This window comes from Chiloscyllium plagiosum, chromosome 7, assembly GCF_004010195.1.
Source record: "Chiloscyllium plagiosum isolate BGI_BamShark_2017 chromosome 7, ASM401019v2, whole genome shotgun sequence".
Taxonomy (NCBI): Eukaryota; Metazoa; Chordata; class Chondrichthyes; order Orectolobiformes; family Hemiscylliidae; genus Chiloscyllium; species Chiloscyllium plagiosum.
In genome coordinates this window covers 9,641,504-9,665,512 of record NC_057716.1, presented here as the reverse complement: position 1 = coordinate 9,665,512, position 24,009 = coordinate 9,641,504, and the positions used below count along the sequence as shown (strand labels likewise).

General features: G+C 40.2%; 1 protein-coding gene across 1 annotated transcript in view; it reads right to left on the bottom strand.

Moving 5' to 3' along the window:
• Positions 1–2,229: 2,229 nt before the first annotated feature.
• The window catches only part of LOC122551895 (nmrA-like family domain-containing protein 1), a 146,954-nt gene continuing 125,174 nt past the window's right edge, over positions 2,230–24,009 (bottom strand). Inside the window, exons 4-6 of the mRNA XM_043694466.1 lie at positions 8,289–8,535; positions 6,567–6,757; positions 2,230–3,272 (exon numbers count right to left, since the gene is read on the bottom strand). Coding sequence (XP_043550401.1) covers positions 3,093–3,272; positions 6,567–6,757; positions 8,289–8,535 — 618 coding nt within the window. The 3' untranslated portion in view covers positions 2,230–3,092. The remainder of the gene's footprint in view (positions 3,273–6,566; positions 6,758–8,288; positions 8,536–24,009) is intronic.

The window sequence follows — 24,009 nt, the reverse complement described above, 5'->3', positions numbered from 1 at the left end:
ATGAAATCATCATTAATTGCCATCAAAATCCAACTGGTCACTAATGCAAATCTGCCATCTTATCTGTGCTATCCTACATGTGACTCCATATCAATGTAGTTGACATTTAAATGCCCTCCCAAGTAGCCAGTCAGATCAAGAGAAGTGATAGATGGCAAAACAATAGTGTTAGTGTTTCCAGGATGCCAAAATTTGATAAAAGATTAATATAAAAATAAAGTAAATGTTGTATAAGGTAATAGTTCTGAAGGAGTTAATATATATCTTAGATTGGCTCCGCCCATTCTGCGAGTATCATACAGACAAGGAGTTTTTATTCAGTTTTCACAGAGTAGAGATATCTGTATCAGCTCCCTAAGGTCCTAGCAACTATGTCTGCTCAAATATAATTGTACCTATTGTGATTGGAACATAAAAAACCAGGAGCAGGAATAAGTAATTCATTCCCTTGAGCCTTCTCCACCATTTAATAGAATCATGGTTGATTTCACCTTGGCCTCAACTCCATTTTCCTGCCTGGCTTAACTCTTTAACCGATTAGATTAAAAATGTATCCCTTCCTTAAATTTATTTAGCATCCTGGCAACCACTTCGCTCTGAGGTAGTGAATTCCAGACTCTTTGAAAGAAGTAATTCCATGTCTCTTTTTTAAAATCTGTCACCTGTTAGCCTAAAACTATGAAATTACTTCTGCAATAACTTTCGTGTTATCTAAGACAGTGCCTCTTCTGTAGATATTCTACACTGGTGTATCCTCTACCACTGATCACTAGATACATGCACAAGGAAGGAGGAGTGTGAGCAGCAAACCACCTGAAGCTACCCTTACCCGTGTTATAAAGAAGCTTCTTTATTAACATTTCTTTTTGAGGATTCATGTTTAAAGGATTGTGGAGATGGTTTATTTGAAAAGACTAAGGAGGTACCTGAACGTTTTTACAGAAAGTGTTCAATAAAAAGATTGGGTTTGTTTTAAAGATGCTCTTTTGAGGTCACCTGGTTTAGGATAATTGGACTTAGAAACTGGAAATCACATGCCTGAGTTTATGGCAGTCAGGAGTTCTTTTTTTTGGATATTGTTTGGAGTTCTGTTGGGTTATAGCCTACTGAGACTTTTAACAAGTTACCCGACTCTTCCTTTCTAAGAAAACTCTTAGGTCCAGTGTGCTAATGGTAAGACTGGCCCTGATGTTCTCTTGAAAAGTCTCTATGCATACTTTGTGACATGTCCTGAACAAACTACATCTGCAAAAGTCTTGGTGGAAATTGCCAGTCTTTAGTGGCACCCATCTACAGGTGTCACGATGTCAATTAAAAACCATCTTGAACATTTCATACCTTAACCTTTATTCCTTCAAGAATTAATGATTTTGGCCAAAGTGGTTTTATATTCAAAGTTAGTTGCTGCAGAGAAAGCATGTTTTAAACTGTTACATTTGTGTGGGATTATTTAGAAGGATAAATATTTATGGTTTCATTTTCCAAACTATGCATTAATGCATTATGTACCTCATTGATTAAGTCTTGTTTTAGAATAACTTAAATTTTTTATTATTTATTAAAGAAACCTGGTTGATGAGATCTATTTATTCTTAACCTAATATTGGTAAGATATATAATTGGCCATATCAGTAACTATGTAAAATATTTAAATCTATGATGTGGTTAATGGGTGGTGGGACTACCTCAGTCATAAAATAAAATTTGGGGCTGGCAGGATAACTCAAAGCTGGAAAGTGCAACTGGAAATAGAGTAATAATAATTGAAAAAGATAAAAGGAAAGATGCTTGGCTACTTGTGCACACAGCAGGTTAGTAGGTGATGTTACAGCATATGGGATTAGTGAACATCTCAGGTACAGATAGAAAATTATTTAACAGCTATGGTCGAATTTAAACCCATCACTCAATGGCATTAGCCTTGCTCTCTTTATTACCAGAACGATGACATTACAACCATCTCAAAGCCTCTCTCTTAATGTGGATCAATACCTCACAAATTTACGTGGCTCCCAAATTTCTGACCCAAATTCCTCCTTGGCCCCAAGCCAATCCGATTTCCTCAACCCTGCTTGACACAACTTGCCCACTCCCACTCCAAGTCAAATTCTTCACCCTCCATTCCTATCTCCCCCTGCCTCCCTACCTTTTATCTTAGCCTGCTTGGCACACCCTCCTCATTCCTGAAGAAGGGCTTATGCCCGAAACGTCGATTCTCCTGCTCCTTGGATGCTGCCTGACCTGCTGCGCTTTTCCAACACCTCCAGTCCTCACTTTCTCCTATCTCCCCCACCCCCAACTTCCCTCTCGGCCTCGGCCTGATCTGGCTGCCCCCTTGGGTTTGACTCTCCACTCAGCTCATCTCTCTTTTTTCTTGCTCTTGCATGGGACCATCTATTCATGATTCAGGTATAAAGCTGTCTCACCTTTTAGTCATTGGTCAGTGTGATATTACAGATATTCATTTTACAAGTCCCCCAATTCCATTTGATGTTTTCTTGTATAACACTTTCTCAAGTGGCACTTTATTAAAGTACCTGAGACTAGACACAAAATGATGCCCGTTTGACCCCAGATAAACAATAGTGCTTACTTTATCCTATAGAAAAAAGGATTGACTCATGATACACAGAAAATATTGATTGGCTGATGATATGCCATATATACAAAATCGTGCATTTAAGATGATGATTAAATCTCCTGAGGTGTTTCACCACCTAAGAGACATTATAAAACAAAATATATCACAGAGCTACTTAAGGAGATATTAAAGCAGATGATTAAAGCAAATGTTTGGTCTAATACATATGAATATCTTAAAGGAATAAATCAAGGTAGAGAGGAGGAAAGGTATTTTAGACCTTTATGATCCTTCTGTTACAGATGAAAGCAATAATCGTGGAACTACTGAAATCAGAGACACTGAATACTCTAGAGTTAAATGATTGAAGGTACGCTTGTCTGATGTTAAATGAAGAAAAATGCTTATTTAATACCTCCTACAGAATAACACGTATCTGATACTAGTCTGAATTCATTTTCAGATGATTATTGAGAGTATATTTAGCCACATTAAAAATTAAATTTGGCATTCAGTCATTTATAAAAGCATTCTTGTTTTTTGACATCCATTCTTCAAAGGACTGTGCCTCAGGATTTAACATTAACGTCAGATCCTTGTTGCGATCAGGTTGTTTCATATAAAACTGGAACATTTTGGCAAGTTCTTGGGCTCCTGGAAAATTCCGTTCCTCATATTCCTTGACTGATATCTGAAATAATAGTGGGAATTTATTAACTCTGTAAAATCTACACATATATCCAGTGCAAGAAAAGCTGTGTAGTACTTAGAACTGATTTTAAATTCACACTGCACAACCGTAGATTTGAACATTCCTAAGATCATGTCAATTTCACTAAAGAAAAAAAAACATTGTGCTTAGAACCTGGCTAAAATCAAGACTGCACTGTTAGAAAAAAATTACATTCTTGTCAAAAAAGCTTTTAGAGAAATCAATGAGTACTTGAATATCCTGATTCAGGAGGTGAATATGAAACAGCTCTTCAGGACTTCACAATGAACATGCATTTCAGTTATATACTAGATCCTATTGAAAAAATGCAGCTTTATACCTGATGGAAGATTGATTTAAGCAATTGGATACAATTGGGTCAGTTGCATAACCCAGAGAAATAACAGCTATTTGAAATAAGCTACCTACATGAGTGTGGTTCAAATTACACAATTTACCATGGCTTTGAAGGGGCTCGGGGTGCACAAATAAAGACTATGAAATTGGACAGGTCTCAAAAATGGCAACAAATTGTGATCTCGGTTAGTTTAAATGATGGTCGTGTGTAACCAATGCTAAATACATTGCTCAACATCTGCATGCTTGAATGGGGGAACGAAACAGTCAGAGGCCAGCAAGAGTGAAAGTTTAACCTCCACTACTTACTTAAAGGCAACCCACAGCTCTTAAAGCATTCTGGCATCAGCAGTTATGAACAGAAGTCCGATAACCAATTCTGACCTGGGAAAGACTCATGGGTGTCACTATGTAGAGATTGAGCACTGAGATATTCTTGGAGGCTATGGTGCAGGATTTGGGAGATGTCATCTAATCACAGGAAGCTAAGAGGCCATCCAGATAAGCATCGCAAAGGCAAGTGTCATAGAGTCATAGAGATGTACAGCATGGAAACAGACCCTTCGGTCCAAAGGACTTTAGTCTCATCCCCTGGAGGCAAGAAATAAAACAGCCTCACAGGAATAATCAAGTAAACATATTTACAGGTACCATAACCCACCAATTTGGCTGCTGAAGCCTCAAACCCTACTCAATACAATCTCTTTCAATTACAGCTACATAGCTTCATCTGAGCTGCACTGCTGCACACCTCAGCCACATCTTACACCTTCCACGTGTTACCAGCTACTCAGCCATATCATCCACACATGTTGACCCACACTTTATAAGCATTTTTTCCTTTTTCTTGCACAGTATACTGGACATAACCATAGGCAGCAGTATCTAATTCCCAGGGAGATGAAAGTGATAGACATAACAACATGACCTTATCCTTGTGTGAAGGTCATTTATGATCCAGACAGGTTTTTATTACAATCGATGAGAATTTCACAGCCAGCATTACTTAATTGATGAGTTCAAATTCAGCCAGCTGCCAAGGTAGCAACTGAGCACATTGTCCTCAGAGCATTAGGTCTCTAGGTTGCTAGCCCATTTACAATACCACTATACTGTCACTGGATTCCAGCAGAATTTTATGATAGCGCTTGAACTGTGCGTGGAAGCAAATATGCAATCCCAAAGGACACACAAGAGTTGTTGCTGATATTCAATTATGTATGTCATCAAAGAGCTCCAGTAAAATTGACATAAATGGAGATAAAAGCATACATTTTCCAGTGATCATAGCTTTCAGTAAGAAGGATCACTGTGATGTCGAAGGCCAGTCACTACAGTTCCAAGATGTCATGACCGGCGCTCTTCAGATAAGCATCTTTAATTGCTAAAGTGTAAGATTTTTCTTTGCTTAAATGTCAAGAGTAGTGCTGGTCACTGGTGATTATACACTGATCAGCTCTATTCAGAATTTCTCAGACAAAAAGATAACCCATGCCATTCTACCATATAATGCCGAGGTTTGGATTGGCAAGAGGCAGCAGGCAAGAGCCAGAACATGACCGTTTCAAACAAGAGCAACTACAGCCATCTCCTTTTAACTTTCAATAACACTGCCATCACTGTATACTTAACAGCAGGGGTACAAAAGGAGAGCAGAAAATGGATGCTTTTTGACAAGTCGTTCACTTCTGAATCTCTAATCATTTTTAATACCAAGTCAGAAGCATCGTCAGGTACATAATACTACTTTAAAAAAGCTGTTGTATTATTGCCTTTAGATATGTGTTACTTTAAGAGCTTTATAGGTTAGCGAGCCAAAGATCAGGATACAAACCACATAACTATTTGCCATGTGCAGTCCAGCAGGAGGCTGCGTACATAGTTATTTCTAACTGCAAGTTGTGCTCTACACTATTAATAAACCTCTTTGAGTTTTTCAAGTAACTGTATTCCCATATCCAATATGTGTCACTGAGCAATAACACAAGATACTCAACAGTCACAATGATACACAAGAAACATGACTCCATTCAAAAAGGAGAAGTCCATTTGATTAGTGTCCCATCACTAAACTCAACAATTACCCCCAATATTACTGATGCACTATAATTGGAGTATGTACAATCTAAAGGAAGAACTGCAGCCACTTATTGAGGTTAATTCAATAGAACATCTCCGCCCCACAACTTTCACCACTGTGTAGGACTAAAGCAGCAATACCATGGGAACAACAAACCTCTAAGCTCCCCTGCAGGTCACACATAATATGTCACTATTCCTTCACTGCCAATGGGTGAATGTCATGTTCCCTTGTGGTTAGCACAAGGAGAATGCCCAGCACCACCTTTTCAATAAATGATGAACAAGAAATGAGGCCTTGCCGTATCATCCCATCCTGAGAATAAATGAAATCCCAACTTCTTACAATATTAAACATTACCAGAGAGTTTAAAACAATAAAATAAATAAACATTTTCTTCTAAGCTTGACCATCAGTGCTTATCTGAAGAAGTGTTTAAGCTTTTGGTGCTAATAGGCCTCAAAATGCACGTCCTGCACTTCAGAACCACATAGAAAGCTACAAATAATGTACAAGGTTATGTGGATCTGAGACGGATTAGGTAGCTCTTTCAGAGATTTGACACAGGCATGAATGGGCTGAATGGTCCCCACCCTGCTAGAGCATTCTGTCATTCTATGATCTCTTAATTTGCTTATAAGCCAAGACTTTGATGTTCTGATGCAGAATTTATTTACTAGGTAGACCAAAAAGAACATTTAATATCATTCAAATAGAACATAGGTACAAAGTTGGCAAAGTCTCAGCAACCATATGTGGCCAACAGGCTGCAGATTGATGTAGATGCTCCTTTTGATTATTGAACAACGATCTTGCAAATTATTTTTTAAACCCACCTTAGAATCTTGAATTGATTTTCCAGTATGTCGAGACATAATTGCAGCATACTCCTCAATTTTAAGTTTGTCAGTGCTGAGACCTATCTCCTTCCCAATATATTTTTCAGGGTTTTTGAAGATGGCCAGCACAACTCCACCCAAGTCTTCTACTGACATTCCATCCATTGGAACTCCTCCCATTGGAATATCTATTGAAATTGATTATTAAATCACTTAGATAGATAACAAAAGTAGATTTGATAACAAACAAATTGACAATAAACACATTCTAAAGTGCAATATGAAATCTAACAAAAGCTAACAGATTATTGACACCAGAAGTCAAACACAGAGAATGCTGGAGAAACTCAGCATGTCTTGCAGTAATGTGGATAGAGAAGCAGAGTTAATACTGTGAAACTGACATGATTTCTTCAGACTCTTCTTCAGAACTCAAACTGTGAACTCTGTTTCTCTCTTCACAGATGCTGCCAGACTTGCTAAGTTTCTCCAGCATTCCCTATGTTTGCACTGATTACTGTTATTTGTCTCATTTTCAACTGCCCTTCTCACTTTCATACATCAGGATTAGATTTAGATTACTTACAGTGTGGAAACAAGTCCACACCGACCCTCCAAAGAGCAACCCACCCAGACCCATTCCCCTACATTTACCCCCTCACCTAATACTATGGGCAATTTAGCATGGCCAATTCACCTGACCTGCACATTTTTGGACTGTGGGAGGAAACCAGAGCACCCGGAGGAAACCCACACTGACACGGGGAGAATGTGCAAACTCCACACAGACAGTTGCCTGAGGCAGGAATTGAACCCGGGTCTCTGGTGCTGTGAGGCAGCAGTGCTAACCATCTTTTTTTAAAAAACAGTAGGAATTCAGCTTTTTGAATCAGTAAATATAACTAATCAATTAATTAGGTCCTTCTATAAGGAATTTCACTCAATTAACTATAAGGTATTCTCTTACCACAAGTTACAATAAAATTTAGTTTGAAACTAGAATATCAAGGCTTGCTAAAAATGAAATAAACGTGTCTGTTCTACTGGTTTCTCAATAACTCAATTTCCTAATTATCTTCCTTGATTTCTGTTGACAACCCCTGATTGTTTAAATGTGAATTCTCAATATAACTGAATGGAATTAATATTGGTGTAAATCAACACTGTGCAAATACATCAGCATTATCAAAAACAAAAGAACATTTCTGACTTGAAGTTCACATTTAAAAGTCAGTGACAAAGCATTAACTTCACATTGTATGGCTCAAGGAGTAAGTGCACCACAGATCAGGAACGTGTGATTAAATCCCCAGTCTATACTGAGTTAGCTGATTTCAACCAGGACGATGGTTGGCATTGACCTTTAATCAGGAAAAAATTAGCCAATGTCAAGCTCTCTAATCTCCTGAAGGAATGTAGATAAGTGTACATAAGATGCCATGAAATGAAAGGACTTGGGCCATTGTGCCCTCTTGACTGAATAGGCTGCCAACATTAATTGACTACATTTGTACGTAAAGAATCCCATTTAGGTGCTGGGACCTATTGGCGTTCATGGAACTAACCTCAAAATGAATTTGTGGCTTCAGGACAGGGAAAAACTGAGGAAAAGAAGGTTTTTAATAGTACTTCAAATTCGCTTTAATCTCTGGAGAAATGGTATTACTTATAATACCAACTGTACAGTGTTACAACATTTTAAGCTTTCAAATAACATACCCAAAACATAATATTCTTTGCCTGACTTAACAGGTCTAAACACGTGAAGAAAATTTTCAAAGTAGTCAGGCATTCTCACACTTGTCATGCGAGCACCAATTTCACGGAAATACTCTTCTATCTCTCCCTTCCCATCAAAATGTGGCACATCCAGCTTTCCATCAGTCAGCTTCTTTACATTCTCAAGCCCACTGAACACAATGTGCTTCACGTCAAACTGGCTGCAAATGTCAGCTACTCTCTTACCCTGAAAGAGAAAAATTAGTCAAACGTTATTTTATTCATACTTCATAAATTAAAACCACTTGAAACGTTTCTTTCAATGGTTCAGGAGAGCCTGAGATTCCATCCCTGGTCAGTGCCAGTAATCTGATTTCAGCTGCCTTAATCATAGTGGTGGCTCAATTTGGGGCAAAGGGAGAAAAATTAAATACTGTTCCCACTGTTGCCTTTTTACCTCATTGTCAATCAGGAAGTATGTGTATATGGTTATCAGATAAAGTCAGGATCAGGTTTAGAAATGTCTTCCAAGGTCAATTAATCTGTAGACATCAGTGGCACTCTGACCCCTCACATGAAGGATTGCTATTTGGCTGGAGTGACCTCCAGCATGACTGAGTGTCTTTCAGAAAGGTCAGAAAGAATCTAGATGGAAGAATTATTCATATGAAGAAGATTCAAAGTAATGCTGTTCAACTTTTTAAATTACTCCGAATATCTTTATCATAACCTGTGTTGTGCAGGAAAAGCCTGACTCCTGTGCAGGCCAAGTCCAGACAGATATTGGCATAAATATACAAAGAAATAACATTCAAGAGAAAATAGTGAATGCAGAATCACTAAGAATACTTAAACCAGTAAATTAAGAGTTGTAGGGCCGTCAACAACAGAAAGTCCCCTTCAATACCATTTCATCTCTGGAAATAGCATTCTATTCTTCTAATGTTAAAATGTGCTCACAAAATCGCCTTAAATATAATTTGCATGCTGAAGTTACCTCTATAGATAATAAATTACATTAATTGTGTAGTGAGTTCTCAATCTCAAATTTGCAGTATTAGGAAAGAGCAGTATACAGTATATTCGAAGAAGTTTAATATGGTAGTGAGTCAGATAATCAGAGACCACAATTCATTCCAAAGTTCCAAGAAGTGGTCTGGCTTCTATTCCCTTTGAACTCCCTCTCTTAGGTCTCCCTGTCCCTTAGGCTGTCTCTTTTAAAAATCTTTTCAAAATGCATAACTTCAATTAAGTTTTAAGCCACTCCTTCCAACTTCTATGTTCTTGGCTTAGCTCTTATTTTCCCTGTGCTTAATTATAAAGATGCTATTGTGTATTCACTATATTAAAGCTGTTATTTAAAGGCATAAGTTGTAACTTTAGAAAAGTGGTAGTGGCATCCTTCACTGGACAAGCTATATGCTGAAAGGTGTTTCCCCTTGTGGGAGAGTCTAGGACCAGAGAGCATGATCACAGAATAAGGGATCACTCATTTAAGACAGAGATGAGGACAACTTTCTTCTCCCAGAGGGTAATGAATTGGTGAAATTGTTTACCGCAAAGTGCTGAAGAGGCTAGGTTGTTAAGTATATTAAAGGCTGAGATGAACAGATTTTTAATCAGTAAGGAAATCAAGGGTATGGGTAAATAGTAGAAAATTGGACTTGAGGATTATTAGATTAGCGAAGATCTAATTGAATGGCAGAGCAGAATTGATGGGCTGAATGGCCTGTATCTGCTCCTCCATTTTACACTTAACAGGTCCATGATTAGGATATATGCCTTCCTTCTCTTCCCAGGAGCATTGCTTGGTAATATCTGAAACAAGTGTGAGAAGGAGAAAAAAACACAAGAAAAGATTTCACTAAATAATCTCTAACAATCTTTAAATATATGACAGCTCAGAAAAGAAAGAGAAAGCTTTTACATTCTAATTCTATTTTCACAATATTTATACTTAGAAAATCATTACTGCTACAATGAGTGCATGCAGTTAAGTGCACACATCAAAACCTGCTGTGGTTTTTCACTAATTCAGGGGTGAAAACTAAACTGAATCAATACAAAGTGTGATGTGGCCATAGATACTGCCTATTGTCTGAAGAATTTTGTCAATAGGTTATAGTCAAACATATTTCTGTATTAACAGAATTAAATCTAAGAAAACAAAGTTCTGACAGTTTACTTTCCTCAGCTATGCAGTTCCAGTTCCAGACTTCTGGAATGCAATATTCATACAATTACCATTTGACCCCCAGTTTATAGCAAGTTGAGATAGAGCAATTCTTTCCTTCTACACCTTGGTAACATACATTCACAGTGTATATTGTTTAATATATATTGAAAATTGTGATAACAAGTAGATTTTGCTGAGCAGCCAGTATTGCTGACAGCCCAAGGGAAAGGTAATGATGTTGACACGTAATGCTATATTCATTTATCATGCCAGAGACGAGTGAGTATTGATTATGCAATCTGAGCTTTGAGGTTACATTTTTCGTATAAGATAGTATGGGTTAGTAATTTTTGAGAAGATATGTATGGGTGCTTTATGAAAAATATTTTGCCCTGAAGTACCTGGCGTAATTTAGCTCGAATCGACATGAACCACACATGGGAAATAAAATAGTAAATACTGTAAAATAACATGAACAAACTTTGAATAATTAATGTCAAGATCTGGAAGATTTTTTAGACCAGTCGATGTGGTAAAGAGACTAACAATGAGGAGTTCAACCAGCAAATTTTAAACAAATTCTCGACCGGACATGAAACCTTCCAGACGTTTACTGATCTCACAAGAATCCACGCTACACACCAGATACATTAAAACCCCTGAGGGCGCCAACTTCCTGTAACTAAGCTTATATTACCTATATGTGCTGAAAGTAGATCCACAGCCTATAACTTATGATGTGTAATTCTATATTGAGTAATGGATCTCTAAATTTAGTGAAGGACAGTGCAAGCTGGTAAATAGTCAGCATTATAGCACATGCATGAATGACTGCAGGGCAAACAGGTATTGATAATAAATCAACACAAAAGTAATAAAAAGTCCACCTTTTACATAATTATTCTATCTCTTTGCACCTCTCAAGTTAAATCTTGTTCTTATAATTCTACCTTGAACTTCCAACAGTAAAACATCTTAAGTTGAGTTTTAAACATGTTATTACTCCAATGGATTCGGATTGGAAGAGGCCTTTATCAAGTTGTTCGACAGGAGTGAGCCATATCGCTGACTAATGGTGTGAAGAAATGTAGCTGAGAATGATAAGGCACAACAATGTTTGGAAAAATCTCCAAGAAAAAATACAAAATTTTTTACACCAAGCGAAAAACTAGGCGGGACTCTAAATCCGTGATCTATAAAAACAAATATGTTAATTGTTAAATCTCTTTTAATAATGATAGGCTTTTTGAATCTCCACAGAAACAATTTGAATTAAAGATGCTAAAGAATTAAAGCTCACAAATTTCACAAAAGAGAGAGGTTTGTTGATTTTGTAGAATAAAAATGGCATAACTCCCTCTGAGTTAAGAGAAGTATTTTCAAATGCAAACTGAGAGGTGTACCAACTGAATTCCCACGCAGCATTTTGTGGTGAGCAGATGTGGATTGTATGTGAGTCAGGGGCTTAAAATTATTACGAAGAAGATTCAGAGCTGAATTTCACCAAAAATCAAGAGTGAATTTTCAAGGAAGGTTTCTCTCCATTAGCTGTCTCTCTGCGGGTTACCTCACCAATTCTTCACTGCACACTTTATTTTGCATTCGCTATTCCCCTACTGCAGTTCATTCACTAGATTGTGTGCTCACTAGTGACAGATGGGCTCACCCTTGCCAGGGCATTCCAGAATTTCCAGCACAGGTACCATATTTAAATACCTGTTAAATTACAGTCGAAAACACCGCAAGCCAGGAAAACCCTTCACATTTGCAACATGAGAAGAATCACCCATTGCTTATAGGGGCATATCAGCACGCAATTTGCTGACAGGGACCTGGAGGTCCTGGTGGACAGGGTACTAGAGAAGTAGGTTGTTCCCTTTCATGCAGACTGACGAAGAAGACCACCCCATCAGGCCTGTCTAGCCTGCTCTGAAGTTGCCACCTGGTTCAATGTGGTACTCTTGGTCCGAGAGAAATACCAAGCTGTGAATGTCAATGATCTTCTGCAATCCACAAGGGTAAGTGCCACCATTTCTTTGTTACTCCACACTGTGTATAACTCTGATACTACCCATACCTAGTACGAAAGCTCATGGTTTACTGCAACCACAGTTTAATGCAACATCTTCCCTCAATGGCTCTCTTCCATTATATCCCCCCGAAACTATGAACCTTTTCCCCCAGGCCACTGCCATCCACGTCCATGTTTCATAATCACTCACTTGGGACATCTCACCAGCTTTCTTCCATCTGCACCAACTAACAGCTGTTGGAACTATTTCGCTACGCATACCCGCTTGACGTCTGTGAGCACCATAGAATATCTTCCTGGAAGACAGCAGTCCTTTCAGCCAACATGTCTTCCTCTGCCTTGAAGAAAGAAGTCACAGATTCCCAGAGGATGCACTGGCAAGGCTGTCTCCTGCATTTCCACCAACTCAGACACCAACACCTTGGTGGGTGTGTTAGCTAGATTAGACTCAAGAGTACATTCTGGTGAGCACATGCCTCTGCATTGATAAGGAAGATATAGCACAAGTCCCTGGCACTCAGATAATCTGCTCAGCCCAGGCAGTGTCCCTGGTGTGTGTTATTAATAACTATGTGAAAATGCAGGCAGGTTTGTCAAAGGCATTCGGGAAACTGACTCCATGGCTGGAGGAATCCACCAATGTTATCGGTCACATGCTAGTTCCAGGATGCCGGTGTCTGGCTGTGTCCGTGGACAGGTTGGTGGCCATGGAAAACCAGGTCAAACTCAATGTCTCCCAAATATATGCACAGGCCTACAGTCCACCATTGTAGCCACTGGCTCAGCAACAACAGTATGGTGACAGGGGAATGAGGGACCATGATCTCACTCCAGGCACCCTTTTCTTAAGGATTAGGGTGATGCCAGTAGGCACCCAGTCAGAGAAGGAAACAAATGCAGACCCCCAGATGTCTCCTTTCAGGACACTCTGGAGATGCCTGACACCACTAACTCCATTCTTCTTTCAATCCCCAACCCTGTGGGAGTTCAAGTCAAGGATTAGACAGGGTATGCCAGCATGAGCAGCATCAATACATTTACAGTTAGTGAAAGCTGACTTGCAGAACTCATTTTCATTGAACAGGCTTCATACAAAACTCCTGTTGGGGAGCTTTGGCTGAAACTGCTGTGTTACAGAAAGCTGAAGGTGCTGTTCCTTCTGGAGAATATCCTAATTTTCCTACTCGATACAATGCTGTGGTTCTCACCGATCCTCAGCAACCATCAGATAGCCTTGTCGCATCTTCCACTTATCCAGGGAAAAGAATCCAAGGATTAAACAGTGTCCTCTGCGTATACTCAACAGTAAAGAACACCTCCAAGCCTGACTTGCATGGGAGCTTCATAATGAGAAGACTTCGAGAGCCCTTGTTCATACCAGTGAAAGAGGGTGTTGCACTGCAGATACAATGGACATCATGTGAGGGCAATCTGACTTTCACCTCTAAACAAAATACATTTCCCCTGCTCTCATCTGCACAGCATTCATGGAAGACAAGCAACTGTGGGTCTTCTGCATTTTTGCCACATCATTGGGCATCTTTGTCTGGAAACTTCTCATTAGGAGGCTGCACCACGTCAGTTGGTAGTTGATGTTGGTCTAGGTCACACTGACATGTGTTTCTCATCCATTCCCTTGGTTGTTTTTAGCACAGCAGCCACAAGGACAACCACAACTTCTCTCTCTCTCTTGGGTCGATGGGGTTGGTTCCGATGAGTTCATGTGGATAACAAACAAAGCAACTCCTTATTTATGGGCTAAATGGCCTAATTTCTGCTCCTATGTCTTATCACATCACATCACATGTAAATAACATTTGAACAATGTCTCCCAAACATTGGAGGTCTCTGAGATATCTCTACATGAACATTTCACATCGTTGACTTGATTTAGATACAGACTGCTCAAGACTATGTACACATTTGGAGACTGTATGTGTGGTAGCAATAATGAGATCAGAAACTCAGTAGCCAGAAAGACAACACTAGTGAGCAGCTCCTGGACCTTGCACAAGCTTTGAAGAACATTGGTAGTAAGTGTGAATCATGGAGCTAGTTTTACATCTTTCCTGACATTGTTGGTGCTTCACATCATCGCTAAGATTAACAGGTAATGTTGAATGAGATGATCAATAGTGCTTGAGGCTAGGATTTTTAGTCCAGATGATTAGTCAATGCGTGAGCTTCACAGACAGAATTCTGTGCTAACAGATGTCTTTAACTTTTATGTGTGTCTGTTTCATCCTTATGCCCCTTAAAAGGCCTCATATCACTCACCTTTGTCACAGTTGAAAACAAAAAGTATTAACTCCACCATCCCGGTGCAATGGCAGTCATTCCCCATTTTGATTGTGATTTGGATGAGAACAGAAGACAACACAGGTTATACTTCTCACAGTGTATCAAGGGCTCAGCCTCAGTCTCGGAGACTGTCAAACCTTCGTGTTCCATTCTGTCTGGCACTTTCTACTGACTTCATTGGCTTTTCTTTCCCCCACATTCTGACTTAATACTTTCCTTTAACTCTCATCTCCCCACCTTACCCCCTTCAGCAACAGGCAATCAACTTAGTTTTGCCAAACAGAGTTACGCACTGTCCCCCCACCATGGAAGTCAGGATGGTAATGATCATTGATGACCCCCATCCCCAAACGCCACAGCAACCTATGTCCTCCCATCTCCGATGATTATACGTTGAGATGACCCCTTCACAATTATTGTCTCCTCTGCATCCCATTCCTGATGAAGGAATGCCTGAAATGTTGATTCTCCTGCTCCTCGGATGCTGCCTGACTTGCAGTGCTTTTCCAGTGCCATACATTTCAACTCTGAACTCCTGCATCTGCAGTCTTCACTTTCTCCGCTGCATCTCAGCTTGCTGCCACTAATCTCCAAAAGTTCCCTTTCCCAAAGCTGCATCAGTAATCCCTGATAGTGACTTCTCTAGACTTTCAGTGAACAAACCCAGTGGACTAACTGTGGCCCACTCTCTGGACTGTAAAGGTACAACTCCCTGATCCTGATTATTCCAAGTGCCCAACTGACTGCTCCAAGCCCATGGATTGATATTGGTTGGTGCCTAAGACTGGCTATTGTGGGACATCCTGACTGACAACAGTATTCCTCGACACCTCATCTAAGAATTACTCACCTCGGACTTTGAGATATGACTATTTGGTTTCACCACATGCAGTATTTTCCACATACGTTTTGGCACATGCTAATGTGACATTGATGTCATTTGGTGCTGATAAGCTCCATGTTCACCCTTGACTAATCACAGCTGGCTCTGACTCTGCGCTCAAAGGCAAAGCAAGACATAAGTACTTTGATGCTACAAGTTCTGAATATTGTGGCAAAATGCATAGCACTGATGCTATAAACATCTAAATACACATAATGTGAGTAAGTGCTAGGGACTTCAGACTACTTTCAGACCATCACAATTTGGACTACAATCAGACTCCACCACCAGGGATACATTTCCCTCCTCACCCCTATCTGCATTCTGTAGAGACCTTTCCCTCCATGACTCCCTCATTAGATTCACGTCCCAACACCAACCCACCCTCCACTCCCAGTACCTTCTCTTGCCGCCCCTAGAGGTGTAAAACTTGTGTCCATAGCTCTCCCCTCACCTCCGTCCAAGGCCCCAAAGGATTTTTTCACATCCGGCAGAGATTTTCCTGCACATCCAAAATCTCATCTGTAGAGTGTCCATTGCTCTCGATTTGATCTCTTCTACATTTGGGAGACAGGACGTCAACTTGTGGAACGTTTCAGGGAACATGTCTGGGACACATGCACCAAACAACCCTATTGCGCTGTGGCCAACCACCTCAACTCCGCCAAAGACATGCAAGTCCTGGGCCACCTCGACCACCAAATCCAAGCCACCCAATCACTGGAGGAAGAACGCCTCATCTTTCACCTTGGGACCCTTCAACCACACGTCATCAATGTTGACTTCACCAGTTTCCTTATCTTCCCTCACCCCACCTCATCCCTGATCCAGACCTCCAACTCAGCACCACCCTCTTGAACTGTCCTACCTGTCCATCTTCCTTCCCACCTCCGCTCTGCTCTCTCCTCCAACCTATCACTATCGTCCTCCATCTGCATTACTATCACCTTCCCAGCTACCTTCCACCCCAGCCCCACCCCCACCTTCCTATTTCTCAGCCCCCAACCACCCCAACATTCCCCGTGAAAGGCTTATGCCCGAAACGTTAACTCTCCTACTCCTCAGATGCTGCCTGACCTGCTGTGCTTTTCAGCACCACACTTTACTACTTTTGCTAAGAAAGTAAACTAAGGGCCCTGAGATATATCCTGTTGTGATGCATGAGATGGGTGCCTCTCCCTGCCCGCGAAATGTCTTGTGAGCAGCACTGTAATGTAAGTTGGAAGTAAGCTCAAAACTGCAGCACTGACGTGATTCACTGTATTATGAGTCAGTCTAAACTGTTCCTGAAGCAGGGCTTATGCCCGAAACGTCGATTCTCCTGTTCCTTGGATGCTGCCTGACCTGCTGCGCTTTTCCAGCAACACATTTTCAGCTTAGTCTAAACTGTGCCATGATGATGTGGTGACACTGTGTGTCATTTGCCAACTTCCATGGATAAAGAATGAAAGCGCTAATAGCTCATGGAGTATGTCTCGAGACTTGCTTTTTTATTCATGGGATATGGGTGTCACTAGCTGGTTAGCATTTATTGCCTGTCCCTAATTGCCCTTGAGAATGTGATGGTGAGCTGCCTTCTTGAACTGCTGCAATCCATGTTGGGGAATGCTGACCAAGATGGAAGCTCAACGTTGAGTGACTACAGCTGCCAGGTAGCCGCTCAGACGTTCATGTCAGGAATTGTTAACATCTAGTTTCTCTCCAGGGGAAATAGCAAACTGCATACAGATGAGGTGAGATTAGGGAACTCTCAGATGTTAATGCATGTAAGTACGCCTCTCGCTGCTTGTTGATGAGATTCTTGGCTCGCTGTTCAACCTTGCGTGGAAAATTATGTATCTTTCTTCTGACATTGAAAACTTTATTTTGACAATTTCACCATACTTAACATAATTGTTTGCTACGGCCCACATCATTCAGGGAATTGGATGATTTCATCCTCAGTCCCAGCAATGGGAAATACAGTCAATGCATTCGACAAACAAAGAAAAAAAAGTCTCCAATTTGAAAATATTTTCAATAGTTACCTATGAGCATATAAACCAACTTAAAAGACTATACAATGTCGAAGTGTTATATTGTACAATTAGTGGTATTTAGTGCAGCTGTCAAATAGTTTACTTTCATTTGTTCTGCGGGTCTGAATAAGGCGGCAGTAATATTCCTCTGCCTGTGAACATCAGTTTGTGTAGTAATTTCTGTTTTTATTAGAGATTGAGAGTGTCACTCAGGCAGTGATTTTACAACATGCATCGAACAAAGAAATCTGACAAAAAAATTCAATAACATCAAATGTGATAATGAACCAATGACTTAATTGTGCTGGTTAGGTCAAATGTGGATTCACTAAATTGCTCAGACAATAACATTTGACATCTTCGCAGAATAAAGTATGTGAAATAGAGGGAAACTACTTCACAGTTTCTACTACTTCACTCTATTTCATACAGACTCAGCAGTATGGAAACAGACCCTTTCATCCTACTCACCCATGCCGACCAGATATCCGAAATCAATCTAGTTCCATTTTCCAGCATTTAGCCCATTACCTTCTAAACCTGTCCTATTCATATGTCCATCCAGATGCCCTTTAAATGTTACAATTGTACCAGCCTCCACCACTTCCTCTGGCAGCTCATTCCATACGCACACCATCCTCTGTATGAAAAGGTTGCCCCATAGGTCCCTTATAAATCTTTTCCCTCTCACCCTAAACCTATACCCTCTAGTTCTGGACTCTGCAACACCAGGGAAAAAACCTTGTTTATTTACCTTATCAATGCCCCTCATGATTTTATAAACCACTATAAGATCACCCCTCAGCCTCCAACGCTCCAGGGAAAATAGGTCCAGCCTATTCAGCCTCTCCCTATACCTCATACCTACAACCCTGGTAACATACTTGTACAAAGGAACTTCGATGATCTGGCATTCGACTAGCAGAATTTTGGATTATCTGAACAAGACCATAAGGTCCCAATGCTTCGCTAACTATGTTATCCAGCATTCAATTAATCGAATGAAATATTCCCCGTCCGTGTCCTTCAGATAATCGAGGGTCCTCTGTAAATCTTTTCTAAACTCTTTCAAGTTGCAAAACATCATTCCGATAGGAGGGAGACCAGATTTGCATGCAATATTCCAAAAGTGGTCTAACCAATGTCCTGTATAGCTGCAACAGGAACTCCCAAATTCTATACTTAATGCACTGACCAATGCAAGCATACCAAATCCCTTCTTCACTAGCCTGTCTATCTGCAACTCCACTGTCAAGGAACTATGAACTTACACTCCAAGGTCTCTTTGTTCAGCAATTCTCTCCAGGCCCTTGCCATTAAGTGAATGAGTCCTGCCCTGATTTGCCTTTCCAAAATGCAGCACCTCACATTTATCTAAACTCCATCTGTCATTCCTCAGCCCATTGGCCATCTGATCAAGATCCCATTGTACTCTGAAGTAACCTTCTTCACTGTCCACTACACCTCCAATTTTGGTGTAATCTGTAAACTTACTAACCATACCTGCTTTGTTCACATCCAAATCATTCATATAAATGACAAAAAACAGTGGATGCAGCACCAATCCTGTGGCACACCATTGGTCACTGGCCTCCAGTCTGAAAAGCAACCCTCCACAACCACTTCTGTCTCCTACCTTCGAACTAGTTCTGTATCCAAATGGCTAGTTCTCCCCATATTCCATGCAATCTAACTGTGCTAAACTGTCCATAATGAGGAACCATGTTCCTTCAGATATTGAATAATTATTAGCAAACTTGTGATTTGTGATACATGATTAGATAAAAGCAGCAACTTTGAAAGAGGTTTATAGAAAGCAAGAGGGTTTCCTTGCGTGAACTGCTCAAGCTGATGATTAGTGCCTTATTTTCTGCCATTGTTATTGTTATTTTTCATGTGTATCTTTAACAATTTTGCATATTAACAGCCAACAAGATTAAATCGAATACTGTTACTCAAAATTCCATTGAGGAAGTAACCAAATGCAAAACATATGTAACAATGTCCTATTTTTCTGCTTTTACATACCTCACTGTGTCTCTTAGCAATGGAAAGTTAATGCATGGTATTATTGTATACTCAATTGGATATATCACTTTATCAGACAGTACAAACATAGCCTCATGATAAACAAATGTTCATCTTGTTGCACAATCCATAGATAAATTTCTCAAGGAGAAGTAGCTAATTGCATTCTGTTACTCATCTTCAGTGATCTACTGATTGCTATAGCAAGCCATGTTTTTGAAGTATCATGTTGACAAAAGGAATGAAGCCATCAGCACACTCTGCCAGCTAGATAGAATACCTTTATAATTGCAGTTCTCCATGTGGTGAGATGTCATTCTTAAAATGTGCTGCCATGGAGAGTTACTGAGCGCAATCACATATTTCTCAGTAGGGCTATTTTGTGGTAATTTGTGCCAGAATTTGTTTTCATTTAAAAGTCACATTATGAATTTTACTTCCTGGCTATGATCTTTGCCAGATGTCAGAGATGTGTCCACATATACACTTGCATTGCAAAGAGTCCCAGCCCCCATGCAATGGTAAAGTAAGAGTTAGTGTCATCAGCAGTATCTGCTCACACTTGCAGTAGCAGAAATGCTAGTTCTGAAGGATCTTTGAGAAACAAGTCTGTGTCATTCTTACTCCCCCAGCAGAATTATCACCATTTGATATATGTGACAGCACTGTCATCAAAGTTGAAGGTGCCACTAGGAATCTCACTAATACAGAATGCCAGAAGGCTTAGATCCATCCTAGCTTTCCTGAATATACATCATAACTTTTTAATTTCATTAAATTAAAATGCTATGTGAAATATCTGATCAAAGATGATTTTAGATTAAGGAGGAAACATTTGCATCCAAATAGTATTGTTCATATCAATGGGATTTTCTGAAACATGGATAATTAATTATATTTTAAACTCTAACTACAGTTACCGTATAGAGCAATGTGTCAGCGAACTTGTACACGATAAGGTCAAAAAGCAGCAATGTAAATGACCAGATAACCTGTTTTATTACTTTCAGTGAGGTATAAGTATTGACCAGAATACTGGAAAACTCATTTGGCTCTCTTCAGATAGTGCTAAGAGATTTCTTTTATCCTTCAATGGTCATGGACAGCAATACTAAGGCTAGTATTTATAGGTCATCCCTAAATGGCCTTGATAACTGCTGTCCATCTGGTACAAGTATGCCCATGCCCACAGTGCTACTAGGAAGGGAGGTCCAAGAGTTTAGCGCAACAACTGTGAAGAAACAATGACGTACATCCAGGGTGGTGTATCACTTCCAAGGGTAGCTGGGGTGGTGATCCAATGTTTTTGCTGTGCTTGATGTAGAGGGTGCCAATGTTGGATTGGGGTGGACAAAGTTAAAAATCACACAATATCAAATTATAGTCCAACAGGTTTATTTGGAAGTACTATCTTCTGGAGCACTGCTCCTTCATCAGGTGGCTAATGGGGCAGGATCATAAGAAACAGAATTTAAAGCAAAAGATCAGAGTATCATACAACTGATGTATATATTGAACAAATCTAGACTGCTATTATGTCTTTCATCTTTTAGAATGGGTTGCAGGTTTCGAATCATGAATATGTAAATCCCAGAATTTCTTTCAAGTCACATTCCCAAGATAACTTAAGGTTTTATAAAAAAAGGTGACATCTCAATTTAGACAATGCATTAAAGGTGTAAGGTTAGAGTCGATCTATATTCCAATCTTGAGTCAGACTGGCTCTAATCCCAAAGTAGGAATTTATAAAATGTCATATGGATTGACTCTATGACTGCCTCCAGATTGTGTGCATTTTTAACAAAATAGAATGTATCTACAAATATAATTCTGCAAATGCAAATTCACCCCATAGACTTTTATGTGCGTGTGCATGCAAGTGAGGGAGAGAGTCAGAGAGTGTATGCATGCATGCTTGATCGAGTATGTGTGTGTGTGCGTGAGTGTGATGGAGTATATGCCTGTGTGTGTGCGTCTGACAGAGAGCGTATGTATGAGAAAGGCTCTGCGTGAGTGTGAGAGTATGTAAGAGTGTGTGTGTGTTTTTGTGTGTGATTGTGTGTGGGAGAGACTATACTCTCTCACACTGGTGAGACCAAGTAGACACAACAATCACAAGACAGGATGTTCCGTCCCAGTTGGGGAACACTTCAGCGGTCAGGGACATTCGACCTCAGAACTTCGGATGACTGTCCTACAAGGCGGACTTTGGGATATACAACAACATTGAGTGGCTGAGCACAGGCTGATAGGCAAGTTCAGTACCTATGAGGATAGCCTCAACCGGGACCTTGGGTTCATGACCTATAGTGTCCCCCGGTTGAGGCTATCCTCATAGGGACTGAACTTGCCTGTCAGCCTGTGCTCAGCCACTCAAAGTTGTTGCATATCCCAAAGTCCACCTTGCAGGACAGTCACCCGAAGTTCTGAAGTCAAATGTCCCTGACCACTGAAGTATTCCCCAAATGGGAAGGAACATCCTGTCTCGTGTTTGTTGTGTGGTGCTCATTTATTTGTTGTGTAGTGTCTCTTGGTCTCACCAATGTACCATACCTCGGGGCATCCTTGCATGCAACGTATTGGCCTAGTCACATAAGTACCTGCCACACACGTGGTGGATGGTGTCCCCATGTGTAATGGTAGTATCCATGCCGACCCTCTGACACGTTTTGCACTGGTTGTCATCACAGGGTTCATGGCAACCTTAAGTTACCTTAGGAATGCAACTTGAAAGTTTTGGGATTTATTTATTAATGAATTGACACCTGCAACCCATTCTAAAAGACGAAAGACTTAAGAGCAATCTAGGTTTGTTCAATATATCGCATCAATTGTACTACACTATGATCTTTTGCTGTAAATTCTGTGTCCAATGATCCTGCCCCACTAGCTACCTGACGAAGGAGCAGCTTTCTGAAAGTTAGTATTCCAAGTAAACCTGTTGGACTATAATCTGGTGTTGTGTGATTTTTAACTTTGCTGTCCTTACCCTTCTAAGTGATGGTAGGTGTCACAGGTTTGGAAAGTGCTATTGATGGAGCCTTGGTAACTGCAGCAGCTCATCTTGTACGTGGTATTCACTACCACCACTATAATTGGTGGCAAAATAAGTCAATTTTTGAGATGGTGGATATGGTGTCGATCAAGCAGGCTGCTTTCTTCTGGATAGTGTTCAGTTTCATGAGTTTTGTTTAAAAATGGGGAGCCAACAGTGAAAAGGTGGCTTTCCACAAATATAAAGTTAGTTTTTCAAAGACAGCAAGATTATTCAGCTATAATTATTAACTTAGTAAAACATTAAAAACCCAACTATACCTCATTCAAAAAGGTGTAACTCTTTCAAGGGTTTTCACAGCTAAGCTAATAGCGCAAAAGAAAAAAAATTCTCAAATTCAGTGATATTGAGTTGACTGTAATCAGTGGAAGGTGATTGAGATGGAGAGGAGGAGAACTTCAAGTGTGTATCCCTTCGGTAATTAAGAGCAGCTGACAGTGGCCTTTGGATTATGCTGTTTAGCTGCGCATATGAAAATCTAGGAGATTGCTCTCAGTTTTGAAGGAGTAATGACCAAACTCTAACAGTTGCATTATCTTTGAGAGAAAGTGAGGGCTGCAGATGCTGGAGATCAGAGCTGAAAATGTGTTGCTGGAAAAGCGCAGCAGGTCAGGCAGCATCCAGGGAACAGGAGAATCGACGTTTCGGGCATAAGCCCTTCTTCAGGATCTTCCCAACATTAATACTGTAAAAAAAACCAGCCATCTTAATGTCAAACTCTATATTTCGGCTTGATGGTAGGACACAGAGGGTGGTTGTGGAGGGTTATTTTTCAGACTGGAGGCTTGTGACCAGCGCTGTTCCACAGGGATTGGTGTTGGGTCCACTTTTGTTTGTCATTTATATAAACAATTTGGATGACAATGTAGGAGGAGGCATGGCTAGTACGTTTGTGAATGACACCTAAATTGGTCACGATTCGGAGATGCCGGTGTTGGACTGGGGTGTACAAAGTTAAAAATCACACAACACCAGGTTATAGTCCAACAGGTTTAATTGGAAGCACACTAGCCTTCGGAGCGACGCTCCTTCATCAGGTGATTGTGGAGGGCTCGATGTAACACAGAATTTATAGCAAAAATTTGCAGTGTGATGTAACTGAAATTATACACTGAAGAACTGATTGTCTGTTAAGCCTTTCATCTGTTAGAATACAGTGATAGTTTCACTTCTTTCATGTGTAAATCACAAAACCCTTTTTTTTTTAAAAAGTTGCATTCTCGGGTTA